This window comes from Bos indicus x Bos taurus, chromosome 6 (genome assembly GCF_003369695.1).
Source record: "Bos indicus x Bos taurus breed Angus x Brahman F1 hybrid chromosome 6, Bos_hybrid_MaternalHap_v2.0, whole genome shotgun sequence".
Lineage (NCBI taxonomy): Eukaryota > Metazoa > Chordata > Mammalia > Artiodactyla > Bovidae > Bos > Bos indicus x Bos taurus.
The window spans coordinates 67,447,365-67,461,714 of NC_040081.1; the positions used below are offsets into that span (position 1 = coordinate 67,447,365).

A 14,350-nucleotide genomic window follows, 5' to 3' on the forward strand; every position below is an offset into this window, starting at 1 on the left:
ATAATAATAAAAAAAAACAGTTATCTTCTGCCTCTATATCCCCTGAATGTTAGTAGCCAAGCCTAAATCTTCTCATTTGGGCTACTGAAGCACCCCTCTCAGGAGATTCTGACTAGCTCCCAGCTAAAGAGCTGACATTGATGGTTCAGATGACTACATGCTAAAGACCACAGTCAAAAAGGCCCCTCCATGAAGGTGGGGCTTCCAATCAGCTGTTCAGTGCCTCAATCATAGTAAATAATATATACCATGTAACAATAAACATGTGAGGAGAAGGGGGGAAACTAACAGAAAAATGCGAGACCAGAAACTCTTTAAAATACAAAGATATTTAATACTATCAAAAAAACAGTGGATAGTGCAGTTGTAAAAATGCTGGTCCTAAACAGAAAAATGCGAGACCAGAAACTCTTTAAAATACAAAGATATTTAATACTATCAAAAAAACAGTGGATAGTGCAGTTGTAAAAATTGCTTGCAAGCTGAAATTTTAATCAATGGTTGCCCTTCCTTTTTGAATCTTCCAAGATGAAAATGAAATCATGGCTGAAGTCAAGCTCAGCTAACCTTTGAATCTTTCAGCTTCCTTAATTTCCTTTTATTATGAGTTCTAATATGAAAATGAAAAGGCCAGTTCTCTCATTTTAGTGGTTGATTAAATTCTTTTAACAGAAGTCTTTCACATGGGTGCTTCTAAGTTTCCATGTAACCTACTGTCCATCTGACCATGAGACACAGGTTAGGCTCCTTGTATGTAACAATTTGTGGATGCTATTGTCTTTAAAACAGAATGAGAATTTCATTCAAGAACTCGAGAGAGTCATCTTGAACAGCAGTTTATTACTGGAAAGGGTACAAAATACATTTCAAAACAAATGAGATCACAATAAACGCATCTGAGGCTATAATGTATTTTCATTATCTAATCATAATGCTGGGTAGATGATACACCATCTACTCAGATTTGGACATAAATGAAACAAAGCTGGCAGAGATCTGATTTAGACAGGAAGAAATTATGCTGGTACATAGGATGTGGTGGTACGAATGGTAAAGAACCAGCCTGCCAATGCAGGAGATAGAAGAGACGCATGTTCAGTCCCTGGGTTGGGAAGATCCCCTGGAGGAGGAAATGGTAACCCACTCCAGTATTCTTGCCTAGAGAATTCCATGTACAGAGGAGCCTGGCGGGCTACAGTCCATGGGGTCGCACAGAGTCGGATATAACTGAAGCAACTTAGCACGCACACATAGGAGTGTCGGTGGTAAAATCTATAAAATATGATGGGGATTTTCTCAGCCAGTGTTTGTCCTGAGCAGCCAGAGTCTACAACATTTGTGTATTTTCCTGGGGTGTCAGAAGGAGAAGGAAGGAATGTCTCTTCTCTCTTAAGTGTGATGATGGGGTAGAAACACCTATTTTTCAATGGAATCCTGAGCACTACCCACTATAACTCAATAATCTCACTTTAAATTACATAGTGGGGGTTTCTGAAATGAACTGTTAAATGAATGAATAAAATATAGTCAGCATCAGTCTATTGTGAAAGAAATATTAGAAGCTCTGGCTAACACAATGATACTGTGCTTTGTCAGAAGGAAAATAAGAGTGCAGGCCGCAGCAGTGTTCTCAAGAATAAGTTCAATTTATATGACAAACTTTTACTAAGAGCCTACCACCAAGGTCAGTGCTGCAGGTACAAGAAGAGAGAGAGACCTGGTTCCTGGTATCAAGTAGCTCACATCCGTAGAGATAAACAGATCTTTAATAAAAGATCTTTTAATGTAAACAATAAACCATAATATGACAATGTCAGAATCTAGGAGTGTGAACAAAATTACTATGGTAAAACACAGATTCATTTAGCTTAAGGAAGGGTCACTATGTTAGAAGGAACACGTGGGAAGCTGGAAGGATGAGTAGAGGTTTAAAAACAGAGGAGTTCAAAGCATTTTAGATCAAGAGAAAAGTAAAAACAAATACATCAGAACAACAGAATATATAGAGGATATTTTTAAGCCAATACTTCTGTCACAGCATACATCAGGATAGGAGAATCAAGAAACATTATACAAACTATAACAAGGCTTTGAAGAGGCTGAAATGACTCCCCCAAGAACTTGAATTTAATACATACGAATGAAAAGGAAGCAAGAATTCTAAAGCAAGAAGGTGATAATACTGATATTTGTGTTGTAGATGAGGGACAGTTTGGTGAGAACAAGGGAAATGGAAAGGTGACGGACTACTACTTGATTGGTGAGAAGGCTAGTGCAATGGTCTAATATGACAGAATCTGACCCTGACGGACTACTACTTGATTGGTGAGAAGGCTAATGCAATGGTCTAATATGACAGAATCTGACCCTGACGGACTACTACTTGATTGGTGAGAAGGCTAATGCAATGGTCTAATATGACAGAATCTGACCCTGACGGACTACTACTTGATTGGTGAGAAGGCTAATGCAATGGTCTAATATGACAGAATCTGACCCTGACGGACTACTACTTGATTGGTGAGAAGGCTAATGCAATGGTCTAATATGACAGAATCTGACCCTGAGCTAGGTCAGTAATACTAGCATTGGTAGAAAAAGGAAAGAGCAAATTATAAAATTGCTATATTATAGACTCGTTCAAAGTAGGTAATTTCACTCACATTCTTTTGATTATGTTACTCTCAAGACTTTTAGATTTCAAAATTGAAATTTCTTTAAGCCTACAAGACATTTTAGAGCTGTTAGGACCATACTACATCATGCTGTTTATAAAACATTTTATAAAATAGGAAAAGAGCTTTTAAAATGTGCTGGGTACGCTGCAAACTGTTGAAGCCAAGTGATGGGTCTAGAGGGGTCATTATACTATAATCTCTACTTTTCTATAAGTTTGTATTGAGATATATGAGTAAATAAAGGTGTAATATATTTCAAGTATACAAGGTGATAAATACGTATATACTCTGAAAGGATTCCCACTATCAAGTTAATTAAAACATCCATCACCTCACATATTCACTTTTTCTTTCTTTCTTTTTTGTTTTTAGTGAGAACACAAATTCGACTTTCTTAGCAACTTTCAGTTAAACAATATAGTATTATTAACTATAATCATCATGCTCCATAAGCCTTTTTTTAATGTATCTTTTAAAAGTGGTTTCCTTTCTGACTGTATGCTATTTAAGTAGGCCAGTAAAGCAATCTAACATGTAATTCACAGACCATGGATGAAGAAAATAACATTTTATAGAGTAAGTACCTTTCTAATTAAACCTTATAAGCACTATTTCATATCTATAAACTCTCATAATCCTAATTTTTAAAACAGAATTTTATATTATATACATGTTATATATACATTGGTATAAATATAAATCTAAATATATATATACATTGGCATAAATATTGATGGACAGGGAGGCCTGGTGTGCTGTGATTCATGGGGTCGCAAAGAGTCAGACACGTCTGAGTGACTGAACTGAACTGAACTAAATGCAGAAAGCAATCATGAAATGACTAAACTGAATATATTAATAACGAGATGTACAGTTCTGAAATATACATTTTAGTTAATGATCTTTTATGTACTATTATTTCTTAAACCTCAATTACATGATTTCATAGATACTCTCCTCAGAGTAGTGTCCTCTATTTAAAGATCAGAAAGAAACTCGATGCTTGCAGGCACCCCACCCACAGACCATCACAGTATGAGCAGTAAGTCCTACTTAACTAAGAAAATTAAGAACATATATTTCCTTCTTCTTCCCTCCTTTCTTAGGTCATCTTTATTCTCTCCCCTTCCTTTCTTCCTTCCTTCTGAGAAAGGACAGCAGGTTGAGTTAAGCCTAACTCTTTGCTCTGCTGCTTACTGGCTTTGGGCCTCAGACAAGTAACAGACCCTCTGGGTCTCAAAATAGTGGTGCACATCTATCTCTAATTCAGTTATGTAAGGAATAATACATTTCAGCTGTTACATCCTCTACCTCCATCTTCATTATCACCACCCAACTTGTAATCTACCAACATGCTTTTGATTGATCACATATCCGTTCCCTTCAAACCCCGAGAGTTACTTTCTAAAGTTACTTCACCCTGCAGAAACGGTTCTCAGGCTATTTAACTTCCAAGTCCATAACCTGTTCCCCAGTGTTCACTGTACTCTGCGTCTATTATTTGACGATAATAATGCCATTCTATAGTGATGCCATCATCTGCTGTTTTGGCTTCAATCATCACCCTCATGTGGATGATGCCAAAATCTATGTTTCCTGCAAATTCCCCCAAAGAATTTCCAGCTACCAAATAATTCCACATGGTCTAGATTGCTAGTAGCTCCAGCTTAACATACACAAACATCTTAATCATCCTTACGATCCCAATAAAACTCTTGTTTTCTTTACTGAGGTAAACACACTACCATCTTTTCGAACACTTCAAAAAATCTTTAACCCTTCATGTTCACTCAAAACACCTATTCCATTTTAATTGTGCATCAAGTTCTACTGATTCTGCTTTTGTTATTTATCTCACTTTTTTCCACTGGTAATGCCCTAGTTCAAGACTCTTTTCATTTCAGCCTGGACTTATACAACAGCTAAATAGTCTCCGCCTTTCATCTGTCCTCCTTGTTGTCCTACCACTGTTTATCTATCGTAAAACAGTCATCACAGTTCTTTAGAATCCAACCCAAACCTTGGTTCTTGTTCTTTCTCCTTCCTTCTTTCTCATAAGTAGAGCTCCTCATGCTTTTAAGTATCCTCATGTACTGTAAATTCAAAGCTGTTTACTTGTTCTAAATTTGGCTATTGTCATATCACCAACTCACAGAATATTTTAGATTTTCTTTCATTTTCTCATATGTTTTATCTATCTCAATAACTCCCCTTGGTGAAATCATTTTTGTCCTTTTGTTACCTGCAGTAACTCATCTAAGTGTATTCTAGAGTCATTACAGCTTTTTAGATGACCACTTTTTATCACCTATCGCTTTATTTTTTTTTTAAGACATTATTTTTTAGAGTAGTTTTAGGTTCACAGTGAAACTGAGCAGAAGAACAGACTTACTGTTTTCCCCCATGCCCACACATGCATAGCCCCTACCATTATCAACATGTGCACTAGAGGGGCGTATTCATAACTGACACATCGTAATGATGCAAACTCTATAGACTGCACTGTGGTTCACAACAGGTGTTGTAAATTCTATGGGTTTGGATATCCCTGTGATGATGTGTATCACCATTACAGTATCATAACAGGACATATTCACTACCCTAAAAATCCTGTGTCTGCCTATTCATCCCACCTCTACCCCTGCCCAACCTCTGGCAACCACTGATCTTTTACTGTCTCCATAGCTTTGTCTTTTCCAGAATGTCATATAGCTGGAATTATATAGTATATACCCTTTCAGATTGGCTTCCTTTAATATTTTTCAACTATGTTATTTTCTTTGGAAAATCTATAATATAATGGTTAAGGCAAGAAAAGATTTCAGGTTTATAGGTCAGCTCTACTCACCAAGGGTTCAGCCATTACAACTTCAATTTTCTTTTCAGCTTGAACAGCAAATTCTGCAAAGAGGCTCTTGATGACATATTCACCAGGCTTGACATCTGGGTCAATTGTAATGCTTGACATGATGATATTCTTTTTCCCCAAAGTAGAATGAGAGTTGGAAGAAGTGCAATACTTATTCACTTTGCTGACTGGTGCTGAAGCTAAAATAAAAGAAACAAAAGAACTCTACTTTAATAATCAACTCAATTAGGCCAACCATAACCACCTGGTTTAATATGCATCCTGCCCCTCAACTCCAACCAGATCTCCCAATCTGTATTACCAGACTCTATTTTTTCTATTACACTTGTTGCCTTCTAACCAACATAACTATAACTTTATTATATATCATGTTTACTATGTACTATTTATTTATTATGTGGTATTTTTCTCCTCACCCTGCTGCTGTGAATTCTATATGCTCAGAGACTCTCTTTTGTCTTTTTTGGTCACTGATGAATCCCAAGTGCTTAGAACAATGCCTGGTATATACTGGGGATACAATAAATATGTCATGGATGAATGAATGAATTTTAAACAAAGTTGTATGCAATGAAGGAAATATGTGTGAATAAATAAGATGCAAATTAGGTTAAGAAGTTAAAATACACTACTTTGGAGAGAATGCTCTGGAAACACATTTGAAAAAGCGAACTACATTTGAACTCACATCTAAATGATGAAAAAGAGGAAGCAAGGCAAAGCACCAGGAACAGAAAGTACAAAGTTGAGTTGAATGTTTGAAAAACAAAAAAAGGACCAGTGTGGCTGAAGCTCAAGGGATGGAACAGGGGTGGATGTGAGATGAAGTTAGAAGCATTAGTCAGAGACCAAAGTTTTAGAGCTCTATAAGGAAAATGGATATTACTCTCAATGCAATTAAAATTCAGTGCAAAGTGATGACTTGGAGAGGAAGAGGATCTGGCTTCTCTTTAAAAGATCCCTGGCTCCTCTGGAGAATGAATTAGATGAGGGCAAACGTAGAATCGGGGGAGCCACTACAGAAAATCCAGGTGAGATGATCACAGTTTGGGCTAAGAGGATGGTGATGGCACAGGAGAGAAGGGTCTGTCAGATGTTAGTGGACTTTGCTACTCACAGGAGGGCAAGCAATTAATGATGACTCATAGGACTTTTCTTTGAATCATTCAAAAGAGAGATCAAGATGACATTGTGCCTGGCAAACAGTACATCGAACCAAGTGTGACATAAAGAGAGCACCTGTTCTGTTTTCTTGACACCTGGGCAGCCTACCTGGCTTTTATCTACAGCTTCTCCAGTTGCCTTGATCTTCCTACCTGCTGCATCAAACAGACCTTCCCATTCTCTAACTTCAGCTTGTGACATCCCCTTTGGCCTAGAGTATCCATGGAGAAACCTGTAAGAAATGTACTTCTCTACCTTGACCTGATCTCCAGAGACTGTGCTTTCAATATGCTGTCCTAGAAATTACTCCCTCCTTGAAATAGGAAGCAGAACACAATTCTTCAAACACTTTCTGTTCATGTGTGTGTTACATAACCATAGGACAATACATTTAATCTAAAGAAATACATTCCCAACTCCTAAGGAATTGTTCTGTCAACTAAAAAAACAAAAAAACCTACTCTACCAAACATAACATATGTCAAGATATCTAAAGTGACCGTGGTAACATCAAAAGAAAATTCTAGAAAGTAATATAAAATCAGGTGAGGGCAGTCACTTCAGAAAAAAATCATTTGCAAATTTAAAAAATAAGTATTTTTGAAAGACTGAACTTATAAATGCCAAAGAATGGCTTACTTTCATGTCCTATCCATTATCTATGTTTACTCATTTTTGCATAGTACATAGTACATTTTGCATAGTAATCTTACCTCCAATGGTAAGATTACAAATTAGTCATGCATGATGCTTATATTTTCAAAATAATAATAATCAAAAGACTATTATAAACAGTTAATATTGCATAAAAGATAAATATCTTTGTATCACATAAAATTAAAATATATATTGTATTCTAGAACTAAAATCATATAAAAGAGTTCAAAATAAAAATTCACAGTCCTTTGAACACAGTGCATGCCATTTATTTTAAACAATGACGTGTTTGTTTACTCTGTTTCATGATCCAACATTGTATATTGTAAGTGTCACTGTGGGGAAAGAAGATCTTAAATTTAAAAAACGTATTTTGGATCATTAAGAATACTTTATATTTTATATCCACATTATGTTGGATAGATGTAGAGAATCATAAAATAGTCAAAAAGGCTACTCAGTTTCTAGAATTTTAATTTACATTTTAGGAATAAAAATGAGGATAAAACATTTTTAAATTTTTGACTTATGGTAGTAGATGCAAAATATATCTTTTCCGGTAATTAAGATTCATAAGGTCATATGAGAGTTACAAAGTTTCTTTGGCTTTAACTTTATAATAAATGTTTTAAACAAGAAGCCTATAATAGATCTTGGCACTTGAACTGTAGACTTTGATGAGGTATAATCTTAATGCATTTTAACTTTTACAGTCTTCTCAAAAAGAAAAACTTTAGTTAATATGATCTCTCAAATAGCTCATCGTTACTATCTTCTACTTCCTAAAAAGCATAAACATAAGTTAAGCATAAATAAATATCCCTAGGTATCATAATTGAATTTTCAAGACATTTGCCAATACAGCCAGAAGTTTTAGGGAAACTTGTATTTATCTTCCAAATAAAGGTCTATCTTCTAAATATCCACATTACATTCTAACATCAAAATACTTCAACTTCAAAGAAAAATCAAATTTTTAGTGTTTAAGAGTTAATCAGTTTTACCTCAAAATGAAATCAGTTAGAAAAAGACCCACACCCGAACTGAAAACTGGACAAAAACGATGAAGAAACAAGCTACAAAAGATAAAACAAGCCAATAACCACAAAAACAATATTTAACTTCACTGATATTTTAAAAATAAATAAAAATTAGATAACTTTTTTTATGTACCAAAATGGTTTCCCCCGATTGTGTATTTCAATATAATGTTCAGCTTGGTTAATATATGTGAATTTTTCTCACATTCTGCTAATAGTTAAGAAAAAGGGATAGTCACTCTAAGCAGGGTTAAGAAGGTTAGTTTCTACATAACTAGATTAACCTGATGTCACCAGATTGCTTGAGTCAAATATTTTATGAAGCTAAATAGTACTATTTCTCTACATGCTATTAAAGTCTTTTGAAAATTTTACATATGTCTACTAGAGAATAATGACATAACTGTTAAGAGTGTAATTCTTAACACAATTTAGGCATTGAATTACAAGTTGTAAAAACCCAATGTCATATTAAACATCCTTGGAACATAAATCTATTAAACTCTGATAATAAAAAGAATAAAGCAAGACCTGAGTGATTAATATATAAATTAAGATATAAAAATTAAAAGCTAGCCTGTGTACTCTTTCTCATAGATACGTGTGAAAGTCGCTCAGTTGTGTCCGACTCTTTGAGACTCCATGGATATACAGTCCATGGAATTCTCCAGGCCAGAATAGTGGAGAGGGTAGCATTTTCCTTCTCCATTCTCATAGATAAGGCGCAAATAAAAAGTAAATATGGCACTTCGAAAATCATTTATTTATTTATTTTTATGATTGTGCTGGGTCTTTGTTGCTGTGTGCAGGCTTTCTCTAGTTGCAATGCAAGGGCTTCTAATTGCAATGGCTTTTTGTTGCAGAGCAGCGGCTCTACGAGCTCAGGCTTCAGTAGCTGTGCTATATGGGCTTAGTTGCTCCAAGGACTGTGGAATCTTCCATGGGACAAGGATCGAACCCATATCCCATGAATTGAAGATTTTCAACCTACTGGACCACCAGTGAAGTTTGCTATTTTTAGATAGCGAGCTCTGTATAACATTGTACTTATCATGTTTCATAGAAAAAAAAATTTACCTTCTTCATGCTCATAAGTCTCCTATTCCCTTATAGGATTAATTTAAATTCATTGAAGGAGAACAGACATGTGAGAAGAGACACAAAAACCCTAAGTTGAATCATGTTTGACTTCATTACTTTACAGCAGTGGTTCTTGTTGTTTTCTGCCTCCGTTATATTCTTACGTGCAACACTCTATTCAATAACTCCCTCTAAATTCAGTGACTCTCAGTGATTGAGCTGCCCTAAAAAAGATGAGTAGGGGTGAGTAGATGTAGTTTTAAAAGACCCCAGTGGAGTCCATGAAAACTGAGCGCAGCACCCTCACCCCCAAGGCCAGGTCTTTAGACATAAAAATTACTAGTCTTTGGTCATAATCTTATACATACATATTTATGTAGAGATTTATATAATACAGAAAAGTAACAAAATACCACACAATTTCTTATTATAATAATGATTATTCACTTATATTGGTTAATAATAAACATGTTGATGATGACCTAAGAAAGAAAAGGTATAAGGTAAATGGCCTTTTGAATAAGACCAAAAGTCAAACATAACTATTTTAAAAGACAAAAGCAAAACTCTTGGTTTAAAAATCAAGCCTCTCCCAGCAAGATATTTTGTGGCTATCAACAAACTGAATGAAATTTACACGCAGAGGCAAATAACTCAGAATAGCCAAAGCAATACTGAAGAAGAACAAAGTTGGAGGACTGACAGTACTCAACTTCAAGACTTATTTTAATGCTACCGTGAACAAGACAGTGTGCTACTAATGAAGAATACATGACGACATCAAGAGGACAGAATAGAGAGCCGAGAACAGGCTCACACAGAGTCAACTGAAACTGATCTCTAACAAAGGCGCAAATGCAATCAGTGGAAAACGGAGAATTTTCAGCAAATGGTATTGGGATAACTAGACATTTGCATACTACAAAAATAAATAGATCTAGACACAGAACCTACATCTTTTACAAAAACTAACTCAAAATGGATCACAGATCTAAATGTGAAATGCAAAACAATAAAATTCCTAGATTATAAGGAGAAAATCTAACAGTTCTTGGGTTTGGTGATGACTTTACAGATACAACACTAAAAGTAAGACCCATGAAAGAAAAATTGATAAACTGAAGCTTTATTAAATTAACTTCAGCTCTGCAAAAGATATTGTTAAGAGGATGAAAATACACAGACTGGGAGAAAACCTTTGCAAAACACGTATCTGGCATCCAAAATATATAACAATTCTTAAAATGCAATAAGAAGATAAACTATCCAGTTTTAAAACAGACAAAACATCTGAACAGACTGCTCACCAAAGACATACAGATGACAAGTAACCATATGAAAAGATGCTCCATATCGTACATCTTCAGAGTAATGCAAATTAAGACAACGATGAGATACCACTCTGGATGAAAAATGTCACCTGCTCTATCAGTAAACAAAGGAAGTTGTAGTTATGAAGCCATCAGCCACTGCAGAGCCCTCAGGTGTGCACTCTGAGGAGATTCAGGATGGAGAAAAACAGGATACTGGCCCTAGATAATTAAGGTACATATCAAAGGAATGATTTCAATAAGCCCAAATGCTTCCATCTTCCCATACATAGAAAAGTGCTAAGTTCATTAACTTCAGATGTCTGCTTTTCTTTAATTAACAGCAAACTTTTGATGTTCAGATTACCTGGCTTTTTGTTGTAAAAACTCTAATATATATCCTGACTCCTCCTTTACCTCTTAGAAGCAGTTCTTCAAAGCTATCTGAGAATCTGCCTCCCAGACCTAAGTCCTCAGCAAGTCTGCCAAATAAAACACAATTCTCAGTTTTTAGGCTGCACTTTTTTTCTTTTTTCAGTCAACAGCACTACACACCCATCATAGTGATCAAAATCCACAACGGTGACAACAACAAATGAGCCTGTGGGACAACAGGGACTCTCTGTCATCACTGGTGAGAATGTAAAAGGGAAGACAGTTTGAAGGATCCTCACAAAATTATATTCTTATCAGAGAACACAGCAACTGTGTTCTTTTGTATTTACCCAAAGGAGTTGAAAATATATATACACAAAAACCTGCATGCAAATGGTTGCAGTTGCTTTATTCCTAACTGTCAAAACTTGGAAGCAACCAAGATGTCCTTCAGTAGGTGAATGGATAAGCAAACTGTGGTACATCCAGACAATGGAATATTGTTTAGTGCTAAAATGAAATGAATTACATAGCCATGAAAAGATGTGGAGGAAACTTAAATGCATGTCACTAAGTGAAAGAGGCCAATCTGAAAAGGCTACATGAAAAGGCTATATTCCAACTGTATGATTCCAACTATTTGACATTCTAGAAAAGGCAAGACTATGGAGACAACTTAGATGAGTGACTGCCAGGGGATAGAGGGAGGGCAGGATAAATCGGTGGAACACAGAAGATTTTTAGAGGCATGGTACTATTCTATATGATACTGCAATGCTGGACACATGTCATTATAAATTGTCAAAGCCCATATAAAGCACAACACCAAGACTGAAGTTGTAAACTACGGGCTTTGGGTGATTATGATGTGTCCCTGTAGGTCCATCAATTTTAACAAACGTATCACATTAATGTAAAGTGTCAACAGGGCCCTCCCTGCTCTTCCCAAATGGGCAGAGCAGGGAGGGCAGGAGAAAGAGGTACGTGGGAACTCTCTGTACTTTCTGCTCAAATTTCTATAAACCTGAAACTGCTCTTTATAAAAAAGTCTATTAATTTTTCAGAAAAGAAAGAAAGGCCTATTCTATTCCTGTCAGCTAGAACCAAAGGTGCCTGGGAAGAGCCACAATAAACAACAGCCCAAGCCAAAGCTTAAAACAATAATGTATTGGATTAAGCTAAGAGGAAAAAAGAAAACAGTTTTAAGTCAATTAAAATAAAACATCAAAAACACACATCAGGTTACATGGTAGATAAATTGAACATAGAGACAAAGGTAGTAGAATCAGTATTAGGGAATAAATGAAAATTTCAACTTTTGGGGAGACCAGTTGGATTCATGTATCTTTCTACCAACTATCCAAAGCAAAACTGTACATTTGAAAGCAATTATTTCTGAAGAGGAAAAAAGAAAATATAAATAATGTGCATGTTGAACATGTTAAGAGATAAATTATGAAAATATCATATGGGCTTCAGTGCACAAACACAATTTGCTGCATAAGGCAAGGAAAGTGATCGTGTTAGTCACTCAGTCGTGTCCAACTCTTTGTGACCCCATGAACTGTAAGCCGTCAGGCTCCTCTGCTCATGGAATTCCAGGCAAGAATACTGGAGTGGGTTGCCATTTCCTTCTCCAGGGGATCTTCCTAACCCAGGGACCGAACCTCCGTCTCCTACATTGCAGGCAGATTCTTTACCATCTGAGCCACAAGGGAAATCCACTTAGCCAAAGGCAAGGAACGTATACCTCAAAATTCCTTCATAAATTTAAGAACCTCATACCAGACACTATTCGCTGATGATTTTGGATACATTATTTAATATTTATTAAGACAGTTTGCATAGTATCTTATTTTATGCTAACAAACCAAATCTTATTTCAAGTGATAAGCTGGTAAATGGCCCTCTTTAAAAAAAAAAAAAGTCCTGATTTGTAGCATTTGCTAATTTCCATTGTTCCATCACTCCCATTATGGATGATTTCAAGCCATCAATAATTTAACAACCAGCTGGTAAAATTCCTGGAAGGAACTAGATCCAAAACATCACATCAAGTTATTGTTCATGTACAACAAGGAAACTGCCTTCTAATTAAAGTTGATTGTCCCATTTGAATGGAATGTGGACTTCAGTCCTCAGTTTAAGAACTTTCAGATCAGTGGCTTTATGTCCTCCAAAACTGCCAGATTTTGATATATCCATTTTTCCTCCTTAAAAGTCTGTATTATTAACGTAATATTTGCTTAGAATAACTATCCCAAGTCAAATATTGTTGCATCTTCAAATTCATTTACATAAAACAGGCTAAAAAAGAAAAAGTATTCCCATTTTGATCAGACATATATTTACCACTATTTTCTTTTAACTCTCTTTTAGTCTCATTTACTCCATTTAAACCTGTCCAACTGGAATTTATTTGCGGTGTTACACAATAAAGATTTTAAAGTTTTTCATTAACATTTAATTGGTTCTTCTCAGTATGTTTACTAAAATTTTGTCCCTGATTTTCACTATCATAAACTAAATTCATACTCAAATATGCTTTCTAGTTTGCTCATCAACAATCAGTTTTGTATCAGTACCATTCTCTTCATTACTGTAGCTTTATAATAGGTTTTATTATCTGTTGGAAACAAATACTCCTGGTTTACACATTATCTTCAGGAATTTCTCATTTATTGTCATTTACTTATACTTCCAAGTTTATACAAACCTTCACAAAATAATTAGAAGAAAAGTGACACCTTAATTAACTTCTTATCTAGAACCTGGCATACCCTTACTAATTTGTCTTCTTTCATGAACCCAAAGAAAAATGTCTATTTTCCTTCATAGGAGAAACTCTCCAATTCTTCTGTTTCTAAATACTTTGTCTATTCTGTGTAAATGAAATTATTTTTCCTCACCACTCAATCCAAAGATTTTGCTTCTGGATGAATTTCAATGGATAGAAAAAATAAAACTTTTGCTTGTTCTTTGGACAGCTGTTCATAAAATGTTTATTTATCCTAGGCTAAACTATTCCCATCGAAAACAATTTCTAAACATAGAAGTTCCTATGACATCTTTGGCACATTTCCAACTTTTTTTTTTTTACTTTAAATCTACCACAGTAATATTGTTTACTATAAAGATGAAGAAAAAACGACCGATCATCTAAATAATCCATTACTC

At 35.3% G+C, this 14,350-nt stretch overlaps 1 protein-coding gene across 10 annotated transcripts in view; it reads right to left on the reverse strand.

Moving 5' to 3' along the window:
- Positions 1–14,350, reverse strand: part of FRYL (FRY like transcription coactivator) — a 269,105-nt gene that overhangs the window by 140,240 nt on the left and 114,515 nt on the right. For all 10 annotated transcript variants that reach the window (XM_027544457.1, XM_027544458.1, XM_027544459.1 and 7 more), the window contains one exon: positions 5,527–5,726. In XM_027544457.1, coding sequence (XP_027400258.1) covers positions 5,527–5,646 — 120 coding nt within the window. In that variant the 5' untranslated portion in view covers positions 5,647–5,726. The remainder of the gene's footprint in view (positions 1–5,526; positions 5,727–14,350) is intronic.